The sequence below is a fragment of the Adiantum capillus-veneris genome, chromosome 19, assembly GCF_014529385.1.
Source record: "Adiantum capillus-veneris isolate H3 chromosome 19, ASM1452938v2, whole genome shotgun sequence".
Lineage (NCBI taxonomy): Eukaryota > Viridiplantae > Streptophyta > Polypodiopsida > Polypodiales > Pteridaceae > Adiantum > Adiantum capillus-veneris.
This window is the reverse complement of record NC_140949.1, coordinates 110,628,184-110,649,139: the sequence shown is the minus strand read 5'-3', so window position 1 is coordinate 110,649,139 and position 20,956 is coordinate 110,628,184. Positions and strand designations below refer to the sequence as shown.

The window sequence follows — 20,956 nt, the reverse complement described above, 5'->3', positions numbered from 1 at the left end:
TCTTCAAAACCAACAACACTGGAGAGCAATACGGTGAAGTACTAGGCTGGACAAGACCCTTTTCCAAGAGGTCTTTCACTGGGTTCATAATCTTTTCATTCTGTACTCGGCTCACACGGTAAGGTGGCCGATTCGGTGGCGTGCTTCCAGGTATTAGATCAATGGTCTGACCTTCAGGCCCTCTGGAAAGCAATCGGCATGAGTGGAGAAAAATCTTGGCGTTCTTTTGATCAAGTCAAAACATATTCAACCTTTATCCATCCTTCAGTTCTCTCCCAAAAGAATGAGTAAGAAACTGAAGTTCATCAAGTACAATCTCTAAGCCCTTCATTTATCAAAGTCGCTTTCTCGGCCCGGTAGTCAACCATGGCGTAGTTCTTGTGGTACCAAGGGATCCTAAGTAGAACGTTACTCGCGTGCCCTGAACACCCCTGTCATTGCAAACAAAGTTTGCCAATGCTCGGTGTAATGGCAACATCCCATCCGGGTGCCAGTCGAACTACCTCTGCCTGTGGCGTCAGTCTGTCAGGCGTAATTCCAAATTGAGCCGCCAATTCCAAGTGAGAAGAAGTTGGCCTTGGCTCCTTTAAAAGAGCTTCCTGATCCTTGACTTTGCCCCAAAAGCGGCAAAGTTTGTACTTTCATTCATTAGATTCCGTGCAGGTCCCATGCCATGTGGTATCTGTTCTGCTTTTCTATCTGCCTTTTTCTGCCACATTCCTCAGCTGCTCTTGAACTCTCAGACCTGTCGTCGTCTTTATCATTCTGTTCTTTCTGTGCCTTATAGGGCACTTCGCGGAGATATGTCCATGTTCCCCGCATCCAAAGCACTTTCCCTCTCTGATGAAGCGAGCTCTCTCCTCAGGAGTAAGCTTGGGTCGTGCATCATTTTTCTCCGGGTTGCTCTTTTTCTTTCTACTTTCATTCCCAAAAGTCTGTTCGGCTAGTTGTGTCATGGCCTCATCTGTGGGGTAGGTCAGACTGCCAGAGTGAATGGCAAAGCCCTGCTTCGCATGACTCATCAACTCCTGAATAGAAGTTGACTTCTGTTCCAAGCAGTGATCTCGGATCTCTGTAGGTAGACCCAAGGTAAACCGCTCAATCTATTCTCTGAATGAGATCTTCTTGAATGAAGAGGCGGGTAGAAAAGAGCTCCAGAATCTTTCACAATAAGCATTGATTGTATCTTTCTTGGTCATCCGAAGATGGTTCCAAGCAGCTCGTACATCTCGTTCATATTCTTGCGTCAACCAAGAAGAAATAAAAAGCTTCTTAAATTTCAGCCATTTAACTGGCACACTCTTGTTAAAAGAAGTGTGGACCACCAAGTATGAGCATTCCCCTTAAGGTAAGAGGTAGCTCTCCGAATCTTGGAGTGCTCTGAATAGCGTCCTCCCACGAAAGCGATGTCAAACTGTTGTATAAAAGACAAAGCCTTCGAAGCATCTGAGTATCTTGAAAAGTATCAAACTTGATCGAGTGGCCACCTTCTTTAAACTCTCGGAATTTCTTGCTTTTATCTTCGAGAAAGTCATACTGGTTGGCTTTGTAAAAATTCTTCTTGTTCGCATAAATCTTTCCGTCATCGGAATCTGAGCTGTCTGTAGACGAGTCCTCAGTAGAACTGTCAGTCTCTGGGCGAGATGTAGCCTTCTTTGCCGTTTTCTTGCCCTTTCCGAAGCTTTGTTTCTTACTTCGCTTTTTACCTTTTCTGTCTTCTTCGCTCGAATCCGAGGAGCTAGAAGAACTATCAGAAGAAGAAGAAGAAGAACTGGGAACTCCTTCAAATCGAGCACGCTTCTTCTGTTTCTTTGCCTTGTCAAAAGTCGACCGACGACCAAATAACCTGGAAAGTCAGTGCTTTTCTTCTGCTTTTTTGCCGTGCTTTTTGGCTTTCTTTTGCGCGTCAAAAAGCTGAGCAATCCGTGCATCAACCACGTTCTCCAGTTCCTTCTCCGTATATTTTCTTGGAGGCAGAAGGTTCTTGAGAGCGGGTTTCGGGAGTGGTGTTGTGGTTCTTTGCCACTCCATCTGTACCTCTTCCAAAGAGGTCTGGTTCATATATTTTGCCATCTTCGGGTCCTTGGCAAAATTGAGCATCATCTTTGTTGCATCGCCGATCAACTGGCGACGCTCTATCTCTCGCCGCTCCGCCTAAGTAGGCCAAGGTGGGCCATACTCTTTGCCGGAATCTTCGTTATGATCCCTGTCCGCATCTCCAGATGCAGAGGGAGTCGACTGATCATTGCTTGAAGCCATAGGTGCGGCGGGAAAAAAAAATTCGGGGATCGGATTTCTCGTAGAAGAGAAATCGGCCGTGCTCTGATACCACTGTAACAGACTTGGACACTCCAAGTCAAGAATCAACCGCGACAGCACCAAATAACCACTTCAAAACAATTCGCAGATCACAATAGATTTGCACTGGCCTGGCGGAGTTCCGTGCCTAGAGATATTGGCCCCAAAGACTGGCGCCCCTTTCGGTATTTCTTTTTGTATTAATCAATCATCAAAGTACAAGAGAGCGGTTAGGGTTTCACTCTCAAACTCTGCGTCCAGATGCTCTCAGAAGTGAGACCCTCACCACTTATTTAAAGGTTACAAGGGATGCCCAAAAGCAGAGCCCCAAAAGCTTTTAAAATCAAAAGCAGTAGTCCTCTCTCTCTCTCTTTAGAGTCTTTTCTTTTTTTATATAAACTTTTTTTATATAAAAAAAGCAAAATTCGCGTCGCTCATCATTTCAATATATATATATATATATATATATATATATATATATATTTTAGCCTCCGCGATTTCTGGAAATTAGGGTTTTGGCAGAAATTAGGGTTTGCAGGAATTTTAGGGTTTCTGGCAGAAATTAGGGTTTCTGCTGTCCGCCACGTCATCACTTTGTGACAGCTTCAACCCATACTTTGTCCTCTTGTCCTTTTATGACAAAACCGTGAGGTTGCGTTACATAAACTTCTTCATATATGTCACCATTCAAGAAAGCAGTAACAATGTCTGATTGATGTACACCCCAACCAAAATGAGTTGCCAATGCACATAGAAAACGCACAGTAGTCATACGACAAGTGGGAGCAAAAGTCTCTGCATAATCTATGCCTTTTTGCTATGCATAACCCTTTGCAACAAGTCGAGCCTTATGGCGATCGATCTCACCATCCGGCTTGCGTTTCAACTTGTAAACCCACTTCGTACCAATGGCCTTTTTGCCAGGAGGCAAATCACATAAAGTCCATGTGTCATTTTGTATAAGTGTATCATATTCTGATTGCATGGCAGCCATCCAATTTTCTGAATTCTGTGCTTCATCAAAAGACAGAGGCTCCTCAACATCATGTAAACTAGACACAGCCAAAGCATAACAATCTGATACATAAGATGCATGGCGAGAGCCTGAACGAGTACGACTAGACAAAGGCATAGTTGACACGTACGGTCACGTACGATGGTTACACGTACGAAGACGTGCGGTACTAATCGAACTAAAAAAAATTAGACGTACGTTGAAGTAACGTACGATGCAAAAAAATAAATCATATATTTTTCAGAGCTTTTACTCTATTATGAGTAACTACTTAGTATTAAGTACATACAACTTAAAGGACATGTCTTACAAGTAAGAACATTAAAGATTTGGCCATGGACATTGGAAACGGCAATGTTCGAAAAAAGATGATCATGATTGCATTTGATTTCATAATTCATTACATAAGTAGAGAGTCGAGGCTCGAGAGATACAAGTGACAAAAAGTAGTACAAAAAAGTAGTGACACGTCACACAACTCATAGTCTCATGGCCCATGGGTGCAAACTTTAAAGCATAAAGAGAGAGTTCTAAGTGCTCATATCGCTCTCATCACCGGAGTTGTGGTTCGAGCTTGAGCTAGAGGTAGCTGCATCATCCTCATCACTACTTGCATCAGATGCACTAGATGCAAGACCATAATCTCCCTCACTAAGGATGTTGCCCTCATCATCAAACTGTGGCTCTCTAGGATCCGCAGGCCTAGAAATGGACACATTCTCCAAAGTGGTGTCCGCCATAGTAGATCCGCTACCCGAGCCTCGCCGCACATAGGACCTGGGTGTCCGTGCCGACGCTCTTTCACTCCCACGAGCAACCGAAGTGGAAGCTCCTCTACCTGTAGTTGCCAAAGCTCGCACAACCACCTTCTTGCGGGACCGTGTGCGAGAGACACGGCGATCAATCTCCTCCAACTCCAAGTAGAGGTCTCGAAATATTTGCTCCTCCTCTGGATCGCGATCTTTGTTGAGACTCTTAAGAGTCTCAATGGAGAGCTTGCATTCATCTACATTCACCTATTTGTCATTTACAACATGCAAGAAGATTAATGGAGTTAGCAATTTGGCATGCCAAAAATATGAGCACGTGATACATCATACATGTGAAAGCATAAATAAAGAGTATGATGTAGCCAACTCAATTACCTGCCTAGCCATGGACATCTCATGCATGGACCTCAACATGCGTAAATTGGAGCGACAATAGATAAGCCGCTCCAATTGCTTCGTAGAAAGCTTGTTGCGGATCTTGGTGTGTATAAGAGAATACGCCGACCAATTCTGCTCACATGCACCCGATGAGCAATCCTAGAGCACATAGATGATAGAAGAGAGGCATGAGATTTGAATTGTGGGAATTTTCAATTGAGAGGTGACTTATGTCACATGAATGATGAATGTCAAATGATGACATGATTGAGATTATAAATTTATAATTTATGGTATGGTATTATGTATAATTATTAATATATATGATATACCTGTCCAAGAACCCTCAATGCCACCCTTTGAAGGTGAGGCAATTGATAGCCAACATTCCCACCAAAAAAGAGGCTTCACTAACGAATCCCTCTTCCAACACACCGAGGAAGCGAATGCCGTGCCTCTTTGGTCTCCATAGTTGATGAGCTCTTGGAGAAACTCTCCATGGTGTTCTTCATTGAGTATCTTTGGAAGGTACTTGTCGCGCTCCTCTTGAAGTGCTTGATCCGCAAAGATGGATGGCTTTTTGAAAGCCGGATGCAAGAGGGCGGCAAAGCCATGGATTGGTCGCCTCATCCAATCCCACCGCTTTTTAACAAGGAAGAGAATGTCATCTCTCTTTGGAGAGTCCTCCAACACATCACTACAAAGAGAGAGAGAAAGATAGTCAAGCATGGAAGGGTAGAACCGTAGATAGAAAAAGACAACTTACAATTTACATAAATCATAAGGTGATATGTTTACCGTGAACCATCGGGTGCTCCATCAAGAATGGTGGATCTCTCAATCTCCTTGTAAGCCTCCTCCATGAAGTGGTAAAGGAGACCTATGGTAGACCCTTCCATGTCAGTCATCCGAAGCACCTTATACAATGGCAATACCACCATGACAAGACCCTTGACCTCTTGCCAAAACTCCTCCTTCAAGCAAAGCCGTTGGATGGCCTTTGCATCTTGTTGGGATGATTGGGTCTCTTCTACAATCCATGCTTTGAACTCATCTGAGACCATTGTCTTTTGCAAGTTGGTTTGCACATCATAGAGGCGCTCAAGGAGGAGCCACATAGCGGCAAAGCGTGTTGCGGAAGGCTTCTTCAACTCCAAGCCGGAGTAAGTGCGATATATCGCAAGTACTCTCACCTTTTTGTTGATGAAGTTGACGATGGAGAGGGCTTGGGATAGAATGTCCTTCACCCAAGGTAGGTCGCCAATGTCCTCCAAGAGGAGGTCAATGCAATGTGATGCACATGGAGTCCATACTATGTGTGGATACTCCGCCTCTAGCTTTTTGGCCATGGAAGCACAATTGGAGGCATTGTCGGTGATTACTTGAATGACGTTGCTTGGACCGATCTACATATGGAGAAAGAAGGGAAAGTGAGAAGAGCCAAGGCAAAAGACAAAATTGAAAATAGTAGATACTTGAGAGTGGAATAAATTTTTTTACCTCTTTTATGGCTTGACGAATGTGGCGGTAAATGAAGGCACCCGTGACCTTTTTCCCCCTTGCTCCCGCATCAACCGCTCGCAAGAAGTAGGTGCCAAGAGGGCATGAGACAAGGATATTAATGATTCCTCTCTTCTTGCGGTCACTCCATCCATCGGTGAGAATAGAGCAACCATACTTTACCCATCCGGCACGCACAGGGTCAAGAGACTTGTCGATTCTTGCCCTCTCTTCATCAAGCTTTTTGGTGCGCATGTCATGGTATGACACTCCCGTCCACCCTTCACATGGACCAACCACGGCAATAGCCTTCACCATGCGTTTCCAACGATCCGTGCGAAGAATATGAAAAGAGAGATTGCACTCAATGATGGTGCGTGCAATCTCTATCTCCGCTTGTCGTTGCCTCTCTTTGAGGAAAGACAATGGACTGGAAGTTCCACCCACCGTTTGTGCAAGAGTAGCTTGCTTTGGAGGCCGCCCACCATGACTTCTTTTGCTTTTCTTTGAGACGCTACCACCCTCGATGGAGGCCATGGTAGCGCCGCCGGATGCAACGGACATTGATGGAGAAGCATCCTCTCCCGAATCGGAGAGATCATGGTCGGGCGGAACCACCTCTTCCGATGCCTTTGCAACCGCCTTGCGCGTCTTCAAGGGGAGATACTTTGCTTTGCACTCTTGGAGAATGTCGTCGGGGATATTCGGACAAGGACCCGCTTCCCCTCCCATCTTGGTCAAGTGGATGATAAGGCGGGTGGAGCTTGAGGTCATGGTCTTCGGGCAATATTTGCAATACCATTTGCAAACATTTTGCTTGTTCTTCACCCTTTCAAAGTAGCGGCAATGCTTGTTGAAGGCTTCATGAAGAGCGGGCGGCATTATGTAGAGCTTGAGGGATGGGGAGTGATGAGAGAACTTTAGAGTAATGGAGAGCTTGAAGGAGATGGATGGAGATGACGGGAGCTTAAGGAATAATGGAGAGCTTGAAGGAGATGAAGAGAGCTTGAAGGATTAATGGAGAGCTTGAAGGAGATGAGGGAGCTTGAAGCCTTGATGGAGTGCCAAAGCTTGAAGCCTTGGCCCTTGATGAATGGAGAGAGCTTGAGGGAGCTTGAGTAGGTAAGGAGATGAATGAGAGAGCTTGAGGGATATATGGAGAAGAAGAGAGGGTGGGCAACCTTATATAGGTTTTGAGGAGAGAGGGAGAAGAGGGTTAAAGAGAGAGCAAGCTTCAAAATTCAAATTCCATGTGCCATGGCCATGGCCCATGTGGCTTTGTGTGTGTGTGTGTGTGTGTGTGTGGATGTTGGGGGGGGGGTGGGGTGGGATGGCACATTGGCTTATGATGCCCCAAGGGCCAAGGCTCCAAGGCCCCCAACGTTCAAGTTTTAGCGTTCAAAAACTACCAGCACGTGGCGCTACAAAACGGCTGTAAAAACAGTCAAAAAAGTCCGCCAACGGTCATTTTTTTTTCGATCGGACGGAACGGACGGGACGAGACGGAACTGACGGATCGTTCCGTTCGACGGACGTGGACAACCTTGGACAAAGGTGCATCCAATTTACTGTCACGCAAAGTGTGCACTAGCCATTTTGGCATACCTCTAGCCTGCTCATTTTCAGCCCTTTCCTCATCAAGTACATCATGTACATCTGCATCAGTAATAGGCTGATCTGTAACATTTTCAGAAACCCCAATAGGTTGTACATTTGCCTCATTGGAACTTACATTTGTATTTCCATCACTGAAAAGAGGCAACAAAGTGTCATAAATGTCCTGTGAGCTTACATTACTGTCTATAGTACATGATAGCAAGGCTGAACAGAATCTTCCACAAACACTACATCCCGTGAAACCAGAATACGTTTTGTTTGCGGATGATACAACCTGTAACCTTTGCTTTCAGCACTATAACCAACAAAAATACATCAGCCTTCTCATCCAATTTTCTGCGCTGCACTTGTGGCACCAAAGCATATGCCAAACAACCAAAAACACGCATGTGCTCAATACAAGGCTTTCTATCATGCCATGCTTCATATGGAGTAATAGACTGCAAAGCTTTCGTAGGACACCTGTTAAGCACATAAGTGGCACACATGATGGCCTCAACCCAAAAAGAATGCGGCAAAGCTTGACTTTTGACCATACATCATGCCATTTCCGTAAGTGACCTGTTTTTTCTCTCAGCACCACCATTTTGCTGAGGTGTATAAGGCACTGTACATTGGTGTTTTATCCCACGACTAGCCAGAAATGCATTAAATTCATGAGACATATACTCCCTCCCTCGATCGGAACGGAGGGTGCCCATAGTACACTTCGAGACATTTTCAGCCATAGCCAGAAATTGTTTGAAGCACATAAAAACTTCGGACTTCGCTTTAAGCGGAAATACCCATGCATGCCTGGAGTAATCATCAATGAAAGTCACGAAGTACAGGTAATTGCCCAAGGACGGAGTTTGCATGGGCCCACAAACATCACTATGCACAAGCTGCAACCTGCATGTGGCCCGAACTGAACCATCCTTTGGAAACTTAGAACGTTGCATCTTACCCAACATACAGCCTTCACAAACATGTTTGACAGGTGCTTCAAGAGGCGGCAAAGAAGCAACCATATCAGATTTCTGCAAACGTAGCAAACTGGCAAAATTTAGATGACCAAAACGTGCATGCCAAAGTTTTGCATCTGAAATAGCCCTTGAATCTGCAACAACATTTGCAAAATTTTGTCCACACTTGTCATACAAAGTGAGCTTATACAGTCCACGGCACAAAAGGCCAGATGCAACAATTTCATCACCAAAACTGAGATCATGAACTGTACATTTGTCATCCACAAATTTGACTACAAGTCCAAGTCTAGCAAGTGCGGATATAGACAAAAGATTCTTCTTGATCCCAGGTACATAAAGTGCATCCACAAGTGTGAAGGAACTGCCATTTGCAGCAATAAGCACAATCTTTCCAACTCCCTGAACTGGATAAGAGGCATTGTTGGCACAAGTGACAGAATTCCCATGAGGGACAGACTCGAGAGAGGTAAACAATTCACGATGTGAGGTAATGTGCTTTGTAGCACCATTGTCAAAATACCACACATGTAAATCTGCAGCAACTGACAAGCATGCATCATGGACAGCAGGATTGTAAGTGCACTCTGCGCTAAAAGCCCATTCTGCATCAACATCAGCATCACAGTCTCCTTTCACAGAAGACTCAACAATGGCTGCATTTGTAGTGGAACCAGCATTTGCAGTGGAACCACCCTCTTTCTTCTTAGCCTCTTTGGCCTTCAACTTAGGACACGACTTGATCAAGTGATCATTAGCTTTACAATAATGGCAACGCATCTTCTTTTTGCCCTTATCACTAGAATTGCCAGAGGAAGTGCTGCCAGCAGAAGCATTAGGAACAGAATTTTTGCCACTCTCAGCAAAACCATAAGAAGTGGCTGCATTACTGTTACCCCCCTTTCTTTGAGAAGCAAAAAAAGCCTGTTCAACTGCACGCTGCCTAGTCCTGTTTTTTCTAGAAAGTGACTCTTGCAACAACAATGTGCATAATGCATCAAACTTGACAACTTCAGGATTTCCTTGGGTCATCAATCTCAAAGTACTAGCAAAAGTCTTGTAGGAATTTGGTAAGGCATCAAGAACAGTCTGCACAAGGGAACTGTCTGAAATGACTTCACCTGCAGAAATAAACTACTCATTGATATCCTTGACACTAGCAAGGAAAGTGTCCATATCATCTTCCTCATGCATAATCTTCGACTCCAGCTCTTTACGCAGCAAAGCAATTTTAGCCTCATTGCGACTTGCATAAAGACCAGCCAAAATATCCCAAGCCTGTTTTGCAAATTTTGCTGAACGGATGTGAGGAACAATGGTGCGCTTCACAGCCAACGCAATCAATGCATGAGCCTGTGCATCCTTAACATCCCAACGAGCTTGTTCTGCCGTAGGCAAAACAACTCTAACAGCAACAATCCTTGTAGCAAGACTTGCAACATCCTCAACATCGCCTACATCCTCAGAACCAAGACGTACATCAATGCCCTGCACAATGTTCCAGACGCCTTTTGACACAAGAACATGTTGCATCATATAAGCCCACATAGGGTAGTTGTCTCCATCCAACCTGTCCTCAGCAGCAAACATCTTGAACACATCTGTGTTGTTGTTGTCAGCCATGGTAAATGTTGCACCTGATGTGAAAACTGCCGAAAAATAGGAGAAACGGAGCGGGAACAACACGTGCTATATAGCACAAACCGTAGAAGACTATAAGACACCTGTTATGTAGAAAATGGCACTGACAGAAATTCTGCACAAAATGACGAAATAGCCTGTGCAGTACTGCCTGTAGTGGAAACGGAGGCCGAAATGAGCCCAAATCAAAAATCTGAGCGAATGCACTAATGCACCAACAACTTTAAACAGAATGGCGGATAGAATTTTCCATTTATATAGAAGATTTACAACAGTTTTCTTTGATAACATTTTGATCTTCTCGGAGACGGAAGAAGAACATTACAAACATCTCGCAACAGTGTTTGAAGAATTACTTAAACACAAGTTATTTGTGAATGCTAAGAAAAGTGAGTTCCTTTTATAAGAAATTCACTATTTGGGCCATATAGTATCTCACATTTGGGTGAGAATGGATCCTGACAAGATTCAAGCAATCGTAGAATGGCCTACACCAACTACAATACATGAAGTTCAAAGTTTTCTTGGCCTCTGTTCCTATTATTGGCGTTTCATTCAAGCCTTTGCCGCCATAGCCGGCCCTCTCCATGCTTTGACTAAGAAGCGGATTCCATTCCACTGGTCACCTGGACAAAAACAAGCTTTTGAAAGCTTTAGTATTTACTTAATCATAGACTTGTCCTCACTGTCCCTGATCTTTGCAAACCTTTCGAGGTGTATTGTGATGCATCTGGAGATTGTGTAGGAGCAGTCTTGAACCAAGAGGGTCACACCATAGCTTATGAAAGTTGGCGCCTTAAAGATGCAGAATTGCATGCTTTCATTTATGAGAAAGAGCTAATGGCAATAATTCATGCTCTTTCCATATGGAAACATTATCTTTTAGGAGCTAATTTTGTAATTAAGACAGATCATCAGAGTCTTCGCTACTCTCTCACATAGAGAAAGCAGGCCACCTTATTCTATTAAAGATAATACATTATATCATCAACAAGCTATATGCATAGCTCAGCCTTCACGACAGAAGGTGATAGAAGAAGCACATGATTCTCCCTATGGAGGCCATCAAGGGCTATTTGCAACTACCAATGCTCTAGAAAGGTTTTCCTTTTGGCCAACACTCTGGACGAACATTGAAAATTATGTTCGTGAGTGTTTAGTATGTCAAAAAGTGAAATATGATAGACAAAGTTTATGGCAGGCTTCAACCACTCCCTGTGCCTAACACTCCATGGGAAAGTATTGCCATGGATTTTATTATAGACCTTCCTAAATCAAAGAATGGAAATGATGCAATCTGGACTATTATAGACAGATTCAGTAAGCAAGCACATTTCCTTCTAGTTAAGAAAACAGTCACATGGCTAGAGTATTTCTAGCTTAGATTTAAGTACATCATGGATTGCCAAAAACTATTGTCAGCGATAGAGATCCTCGCATGACTAGTTTATTTTGGCACGTACTATTTGAGAATTTGGGAAATAAGCTTGACTTTTCATCAACTTATCATTCACAAACAAATGGGTAAAGCAAAATTGCTAATACCATTGCTATGTTTCAGAAAAACAATCTAAATGGGAACAATACTTACCCTGAGTTGAGTTTGCGTATAATAATACCAAACATTCCTCGACCGGTAAAGCTCCCTTTGAAATTATCTATGGGAAGCTCCTTTTACTTCCTATTTTAGTTACCAAAGAAAACATCTTTCCCACTAATGAATTTGTGCATGATATAGATACCGCCTATCAACAAGTAAAACAAGCGATTCTTTGCTCGTAAGAGAAACAGAAGAGTAAAGCAGAGAAGCACAAAAGGAATCACAATCTTGAAAAAGGACAATATGTCCTACTTAAGTTTGAGAAAGTTAGATTGAAAAAGCGAGTCGGAAAAGGAAAAGTTTAACAAGTTGTTAAACTTTTCCATAGATTTTACGACCCTTTCAAAATCACAGATAAAGTTAATAATGTGAATTTTAGATTGGATTTGCCTTCTCATTGGCGCATCCATAATGCTTTTCATGTAAATCTCCTCTGACCATATGTTGGTTCTCCTCCCATGACTCCAATACAGAAAGATCCTCGAGAAGTCGATGAGATTGAGGAAATCCTTCAGCCAGGATTGATAATGCACCACTAACAGAGACAACTAAAGTCCGGGAGACTACATCGAAAGTATTTAGTCAAGTTTAAAAATTACACCCCTTTAGATGCCTCAAGATTACCCAAATATCTTGCACATTTATGTTGATGCTCTAGAGTTGACGTCAAGAATTTAGAACCAAGAGAGATGTAACAATATTAGTCTTTGTAAATAATTAATTTATTTACTAGAAAATAAGTATTTTGTAAATAATAAATTTATTTACCAAAAATAATTATCGAATTAGTTATGTGCACATCATAATAGAATTAGTAGTTCTAGTGCCTCACGTGTGCCTAAATGCGGGCTAGAACACCTCAGGGAGACCCTATCAGAAAATACCCTGAAGCCTTAGTGATTGGGAAATCGGGCCCTCAATAAGGGGAAGACAATAGCCTCATATTTTAGGCTAAGAAAAATTACGCGCGTTAGTGTAAGCACAAGAATGAGATGGGGTCCATAGACCAGTAATCGTAAGGCCTTCATTATTTTTAATAAGGCCTTACGAAAAGTGTGAACAGGTAGTACAAGAGTAGTGCTAGTGTGGCATTGTGTCGGAAACCTTTAATGTTCTCACGGTAGAATTATTGTTAACACTTGCGAGTTAGTTACATATTATTTAAGTGACTAGTGAACTTTTAAAACTTGAAAGTTGAAGGGTTGTGCTCCTACCCCCCCTAATGTGAGCGTGCTTTACGTGGTGGAGCTCTCCATTAGAACTTGAGAATAGCCCCTTTGATATATGTGGTAGCTCTGAGCTCTCATTGTTTAGAACAAGGACTCTCACAACCATAGCCACCTTCTTGAGAAGTTGTGGCGAGAAGTTGCAGCAGGCGCTCTCTTCCTAGAGCGTAGTGGCTGTAATTTCTCTGTTTTCAGCCCCTAATCATCTCATTTAGGGCGGTTTTCAGCAGAGCGCTTATATAATTTCAGTCTTCTCTACTTATCCTATGCATACACAAAGTTTGGTGCAATCCCATCACAAAAAGGCCTCCGTTTCGGCATTAGAATGTGCTCAGGTAAGAATTTCAGGTAATGTGCAGAAAATTACAGCAAGCGTATGTGTGCATTTTGCGTATTTCTCTCTCGTATTCATTGTAGTAATGATTAAGTATAAAGGGAACAAGTTAGCAAAAGATAGACTCTCTTCTATGAGAGCTTCCGAGAAGGTTTGTTGGAATCTAGACTCTCGTTTAAGAGAGCTTCCAAAATCTCACAAAAGAGGGGAAAATCCTCTTAGTAGATAGAGTAGTTTTCTCTCTTTCAGTTAGAAGCAGAAATAAAAGAAGAAAGAATTGAGGATGGGCATTTGCCCCGTTCCTATGCTTGTAAAGATTCTCCCTTAGTAATAAAGATATTCTCTTTATGTGGCGGGACCAGCCCATCTTCTAGTCCCCGATGATGTGTCAAACTTTTTTCTCAGTTGTCAGTTCTCTTGAATATATAAATTTTGTTTAAATGTTAGTTTACGCTTCCCTCTTTGTGATACTAGCCCATAGCCCATCCTCAACAACCCTCCTATTGGTCTTTGAAAGCTTATGACAAGGACAATTATAAACACAGCCCCTTTTAGGTAGATAAACCAAGATGCAATGGCCATTCAAATAAGGGTCCTATTTTTCCTCCTCAAATAGGATGAGTTGAGGTAACAATAGATATGCCAATGTATAGGCAATCATAAATAGGACCAACTCACGACACTAGAGTCATCCCACAATATGGATCCTAAAACAAAATGGTTGGGCTCTTTACTCATGTCTTTTACAATGCAAATTTGTCATGCTCGTAGTAGACATGGTTGTTTTTTCCTCCTTCCTCTACAATATTTACCTTGCCCTTACTCTCGTTGTTGGTCTTCTTGTCTTTGTAGTAGCTCATTGAGGGTGGATTGATACTTCTCCAACATAGAGGACGTGGATTGGTGTTCAAGCATCTTTGGCAATATGCCGGCCTTCCCACATCCGTATCTCTTCTTAGTTGAGCTAGATGATGATCAGGCTACTGTTGAACTAGATGCAGTATTTGATGTAGTGGCGTATGCTCCTCCCTCTCTACCCTTGAACTTTCCAGCTTTCATGAGTTCTCCCCTCTTCTTGAAGTGAAATTGACTACATCTTACATTGAGGATTCAGGTTCTTTTGCCTTCAAAATTGTGACGGTGTTGTTGAAGCTATCTAGCAATGCTTTCAGAAGGTTGGTACTTTGTCATCTTTCTCTACTTGGCATTGAAGTAGGTCGATTGAGTGATTGTGCTCTTGAGTCTATTGACTAGACTAGCTAGGCCTTCATCCTCCTTTGTAGTGATTCTTTGAAGTTACATTTCGAGTCCAATTTTACCATGGTTAGCCCTAGCACAGTGCACTACCACTTTCTGTGAGGTTTTTCATGCACTATGTGTGGGGGTGCTTTCACCAAGAAAATGAAAACAATTATCATCTACGGGTGAATTATGATGCCAAGTGCCTACTCATCTTTAGGTAGAATTTGTGCAGTCTGTACGGAGTATGCATTGTTTAAGTTAGTCAATTTCAATCGGTAGTGTGATTGGTGCTGGCACTATGATCCATAGATTTTTCTTGGTCTACCGAGCGTGAAATCCACTTCCTCTAATTTCTTTTGACGTGTTTCTCCCCACGAAGTGTAGTAGAGTGCAAAGGATACTCTTTTGTTCTTTTTACAACAGGATCACGCATAAACATATACAGTGATATACATTGCTCTAAATGTGATGTGGAATCACTTGAAATAGTCCCTTTGGTGCAGAATAGTGGTGACTGTTTGGGCGATACCTCTCGGAGAAGGTAGTACATTGATTTGATTTGAGTTTCGATGCTTCGATATTCTTAGTGTAGTGGGAATTACTTGCAAGTTGGGGATTGCCTCCGCCTAGTTTCGGTGAGGAAGAAAGAAGTCGAAGAAGTGCAAGTATCAAAAAAGGAGATCAAGAACGAGCTACAAGAGATCATTTCGTTTAGGCATAGAAACTCCTTATGATGACTCTTAACATCTTCGGAACCGCTTTCAGTAGAAAGAGGAATCTTTTGGTTTGAGAATCGAGGTTGTCGAGAGAGCCGAAGTACAACCACCTCGAGCAGAGAAAGGGCAAGAAAGAATTCAAGGACGGTGGCCAAATCGATAAGTTTGACACTTTTTCGGGCCACAAGGATACCCATAAGGCCTTGTCTTTTGTTTAGTAGCTCGACACCACTTTTTCCGGAGGCAATTTTACTAAATCCTCCAAGGTTTGAAAGGTGGTATCCCACCTCAAAGGGAATGCTGGTGGTCTACGCTTTTACTGCATGGAAAAGTGCCTAGAAACTGGGTCAAATTCAAAAGGCTCTGTTCATCTATTTGGTTGACTCCTCAGTTTGAAGCAATGTTTTGACGGCATGGAACCACTTGAGGATGACCTACAACCAAAGATATACTTTCCTACGAGTTGCTTCTTTGGACAAAGTGTCTTTGAAGGAACAGATGGAAAGATTTTGTTGAGCATTATTAGACTTGTTGAAGTGCTATATCTTTGAAAGGCCATTGGTGAAGTTTGCTTATAACAAGATTGTTCACACATCAAGGAGCAAGGACAAGGTTTTCATGCTGATCATCTGTAGAGGATCCAGCCACATATTGTTCAAAGGTTAAGGAGGCTTTGCAAAAGTCTCAAGAATGGCACAAGAAAGCAACATACAAGCATCGATGCTACTTGTAGTTGAAGGAAGGTGATTGGGTGCTTTTTACTTTGAGAAGGCACATTTGGGAAAGGTGAAGGATGAGGAGAAGCTTTAATCAAAGCTAAGTATACTATGGGCCCTTCCAAGTCTCTGAGAAGACCAATGAGGTATCCTTTTGACTGAAGTTGCTAGATACTTGGAGGATTCACAATGTTTTTTATGCGAGTCTACTACGGCATTTTCAAAGGTCGGGTGTGAGAGGATCAAAGTGAGGTAGAAGAGATCGAGGAGATTCTTGTACTTGAGAAGAGATCGAGGAGATTCTTTGTACTTGAGAAATCTTAGCACAGAGGGAAAGCAACTACCCGGCTCTTGATGCAAGCTGGATGGAGAGGACTTGGCATATACTCCTCAATTGTTCGAGCTTCACCTTGAGGCTTTTGATCTAGCAGTGACCATTCCAAAAATTTGGGTCGACTGTGTGGGTTGAATCGGGTGCAATGGGTACTGCGCAAGAGAGGAGCCACTGCACTCCTTTTTCACAAATTTATGATAGATTGAGATAGGTCAACCGATTCATCTCTGACATTTTGAGGGTACTGGTGTGCTGACAGTGCTCTGCCCGATGATTGCCATATGATATGTACATAGATTGTTTGCCATGATATGTGATGTTATGGTTGGAATTCCTTAAAGTGAATAAGGTATTCGAACAATGATGAGTCCTCTTGCAATTTTTTGTTTGTTTGAGTATGTTGGGTGAAATGTTTTTAGCATTCTGTCTCTATCCATTGGTGGTCTGATATTATTGATGAATATGACGAGTTTAGTGCATCTCAATATCTAGTAAATGTCGGTAAAGACCTGGATGTGATGGCTTAATGATTCATTGCGATTACAGTTTGTGTTTGAGGTCCCAACATGAACAAGGATGCGAATGCCATTGTTGATTGTTGATTGTGCTAGTGCATGCTATTATTTTGTATTGTTGTGGGAGTGATGGTCAAATCCATGTCTGCATGAAGTCAGTGTCTACTGAATTCTTGTTTGCTGTTTGTTTTGCAGCGGTAATTGAGGGCAATTACTCTTCTCTGAGGGAGGGAGGGAAAAGGGGGGGGGGGGGGGGGGGGGGGGGGGGGCGTATGTCACAAAGTGAAGACATGGCATGACCGTATCAGAACAGAAGAGAAGCGCTAGGGTCAAGTTAAGAGCTGGACCGGATGGAAGGAACCGAGTCCGAGACCAGGGAAGATTGAGACGTGGCGGCGGGATTCCTGACATGATTGACGTCACGAATCACGGAACTGCTGGCATGGCAATGTGTACGATCTGCTGGCATAGTCGTACGGATGTTGATGACATGGCAGTTAAGGCAAGCGCTTTCCGGCTAGTTATGAAAGCAGTTGACTTTTTGGGGTGTTGTAGCTTGTGGGGTCGCCGGTTTCTTATAACAGTTTCTCTTTGACCACGTGCCTTTAAATATGGGCCTTGGGGAAACTCTTTGGTCATTAGTTGGAGGCCGAGTCTATCGCAGGGGGCTCCTAACTTTGGGGCCAGTGCATTTGTTACGCTCCATTGTGTCTCGTCTCAAGTTTTTCAGTTCTTCTTCTCTTTTCAAGTTTAAGAATTGCATGTGCTCTTATCAGTCATGGTGTTGTTGTCCATTCACCACCTTGTCAGTGACTTGCCGGTTACATAGAGACTAGGCTTTGGGCCGACTAAAGGGATGACGTCACCTGTAGTTCCATCTTGCGTGCATAGCGAATATTGACCCCTCCTTCTAGAGCTCTTGAGAGAGAGAGAGATGCTAGCTCGACCTTCCATACATAAACTCATGGGCAATGAGCATACATATGTATATCATGGAACATCACATGTAGCTCCATCATGCATGCACAGGGAATCGCGACCATCCATACATGGCTCATGTACATCATGGAACATCAACCTCACATAGCAGTCCCCATGGCCATAGCCCACGAACCCCAATAGTCACGAGGTGGGCCAATGGCAGTTAAATTTGCTGGGCCTTGTAAGTGCCTCTTCAAGTTTGGGCATCCGCGGTAGAGCACCAAGTTTCGGTCTATGGCCGTAGTTGTAACAAGCTCTTGGTCCCCAATAAGAGGGCATATCCAAGTTTCTGGCAATGACCAAAGTTGTGCAACAAGTTGTTTTTTTCCAACCCTTCCAAAGGTAAAAATTTCTTCTTCTTTTAGAATGTGCCTTTCTTTCCAATTTATTGCCAAAAAAATCTGTCCTGCTAGTTCACTTTGAGTACACTATAGTTATTTCTCTTCTCTATTGCATAGGCATCTTAGAAGACAGTTGCAAGTTTTCACCTTGTTAATTAGGTCCATGGTCTTCTGTTTGCATTTTCTATTCAGTAATATATGTGATTCCAGTAATTTCTAGTGAGGTTCAAGCCAGTCATAATTTGACAGTGAAACTCTTTTTTATTTTGTAGGGCTGATTTTCATGTTCCTTGTGGGTGTCTTTGGTTTCTATTTCATGCTGATGCCACTCACTCATCCACTTCTGTACAATAATATGTCCTCTGTATGCTACTGCTGGCTTGGCCATTGCAAATGGAGGTAGCCATTCTAAGAACTGATCCTCTTCAAGTCAATGTCCTGGAAGATTGGATATGTAAAAGGGCCCTTAATTGTGGGTACTTCATGTCCCTTAAGAGGGATTCATATTTGAAACAAGGAGCTGAAAGATATAGCTTGTAATGGATATATTTTGTAAGATTCTTCTTCTGGGTCTAATTCATTAAGCTTTGATTTATATCAATGTTATCATTACTATGATTTTGGTGGAAATGCGATGAGATTTTTATGAGATAGCTTGCGATCTCGATTCTTGTAAAACGTCGGTGATCATGGGATGTAACTTTGGTCTTCCGCTGGTCTGCTAATGTCCCCAATTCTCTTTTGATAGTGTGGGCCTTGGCGACCATGGTTGGCCGGATCGGGATGCCTCCTTTGAGCCGACGCCCACTTTTGGTATGGCAGTCCTACCGGACATCCGGTGGACGGGGGCCTTTTTCTACTGGGCGAAAATCCCAGAGTACCTGGGCAAGATTCAACACGGTCTGTGAGTTACAAGGGTTCGTCCCTCTCTCTCGGCCTTGGTCCTTAAGTGCATCACTGAATTCGTTTGGTGATTTCCTGTCGTTACCTTCGGGTGGTGGTGACTAACAGGGAACATGGATTGACTAACATGGCATGAAAAGACTTTTTACTCCCCTGAGGGGGAAACTTGCTTCCATTCCCTGTTGACATGCCACGATACGGCTTGGAGGCGCTTTTCCCCTTGTTGGCAAGTCGGCAAGATAACTTGTCTTTGACTTGTTTGCATGCATGCAAATCAAAGGCAGTTACTTGCCGGCTTGTCGGCTCTAGCCCAAAAAAGTAAATTGTAAAAAGGTTTTCCACAGGTTTTCAAATTTTTATGCATTACCATGGACTTGAAATCAGTTCACAACTAATTTTATAAGCAGCAAGGATCATATTGTTTTGTTTTCCGTAGCATGCAATTTGAGACCGTCGTACACATCTTAGAAAATGGTGTTGAGAGACTTATTATGGACAGTAGGCAGCCATTCCTCTATTTTATTGCCTCACGATGCAGTTTGCCTCCTCATGATACTTTATGCAAGTGAATGAGCAATCTCATTTTGTAATGTTTATAGGCATGAATGAGCATTCTTGGATTGTAATAATTAGGTTATTGAATTGGTCTGTGAATTGGAAATAATTCTATCAGTGTCAGATGGGTTGATTTATCTCTTTCTTGAGTCTCATAGTTGTGGAGATGCTTGGCACAAAAAGCTAAGACTCTCATGGTTCCGGAGAGGGTTTTTACCTTGGCTTTCAGTTTTTACAATTTGCCACGCGGCTAGTCGTACCCAATCTTTAATGTATCGCCTTTGGGCCTGCTTTGTACTCAGTGATGCACTGCCCTCAGAATCGGCACCATTTGCGTCTTGAGGGATTTTTCAAGTAAGTAACCAGGAAGGGGGAGGGGGAGAGAGAGAGAGAGAGAGAGAGAGAGAGAGAGAGAGAGATGAAATGAAATGTTATATCAACGTATTCTAAAGTCCATAATGACCTATGAGACCAACGAGTTACATCATGGTGAGTCTGATACCAAGGTTTGGAACAAAAAAAACAAAACTAACTAAACAGAAAAACTATTAAAGCTGTAAAAGGTGGGTATCAAGAGCGTGAGGCACATATACAAAAAGTGGGTGTGGAAAAAAAACAAAACTAACTAAACAGAAAAACTATTAAAGCTGTAAAAGGTGGGTATCAAGAGCGTGAGGCACATATACAAAAAGTGGGTGTGGATCTCAGAGGACAGATACAAAATGATGGATGTGTATTAGAATTACAAGATGGTCCGCATCGATGGGTGCATGATCGTGTTGATGTACTCCATGGTGAGTTTGCACAGGGCGTCTCCCATGTCTCACCAATATAGATTTTATCCTCTAAAACAATCTCCTCCATTGATGGGAGCATCCCCTCATCCTGGGGCCTCCTAGATCTCCCCAGCTTTGCGGCTTGATCACTCACTGTACCTTTGTTAGTAATGAAATGTTACATTTACGTCTTGACACAAAAAGGTTACATCCATGTGTGACTATAGTACCATGTATGGGGAACATAAATATAAAAATGAAATGTTACATTTACGACTTCAAATGGCCCATGAGAAAACATAAAAATAAATGAGGGCTACGAGACTGGATAGGTATGTAAGCCTACCCTACATCCTCGTCGTCACCTGATTTGTGCTTTTGTGCAAGATGAAATGCATTCTTGCTTGAAATACTTTCCTATGACAGATTTAGAGATCATTATGTTATTAGTATATGAAAAAAGAGCTCTCTTTTGGTATTTTAGGCTAGCGCTACATGAACCAAAATATCATGATCATAAGAATGATTGTTGT

At 42.7% G+C, this 20,956-nt stretch overlaps 1 protein-coding gene and 1 pseudogene across 7 annotated transcripts in view; one reads left to right on the top strand and one right to left on the bottom strand.

Annotated features, from left to right (window-relative positions):
- FACE2 (farnesylated protein-converting enzyme 2) overlaps window positions 1-18,784 on the top strand; it is a 48,197-nt gene extending 29,413 nt beyond the window's left edge. For 4 of the 6 annotated variants that reach the window (XM_086491109.1, XM_086491110.1, XM_086491112.1 and 1 more), the window contains exon 8: window positions 18,462-18,784. In XM_086491109.1, the coding sequence (XP_086347235.1) occupies window positions 18,462-18,592 (131 nt within the window). In that variant the 3' untranslated portion in view covers window positions 18,593-18,784. Of the gene's footprint in view, window positions 1-14,196; window positions 14,500-18,461 lie in introns of those variants that run through there. The other 2 variants (XM_086491114.1, XM_086491113.1) reach the window with 2 other exon arrangements.
- LOC147434658 (uncharacterized) lies at window positions 2,908-7,142 on the bottom strand (annotated as a pseudogene). The gene is made up of 5 exons (XR_015185374.1): window positions 6,025-7,142; window positions 5,260-5,867; window positions 4,794-5,158; window positions 4,484-4,620; window positions 2,908-4,312 (listed from the first exon to the last, which is right to left on the bottom strand). The product of XR_015185374.1 is annotated as an uncharacterized LOC147434658 (transcript).
- Window positions 18,785-20,956: the final 2,172 nt, after the last annotated feature.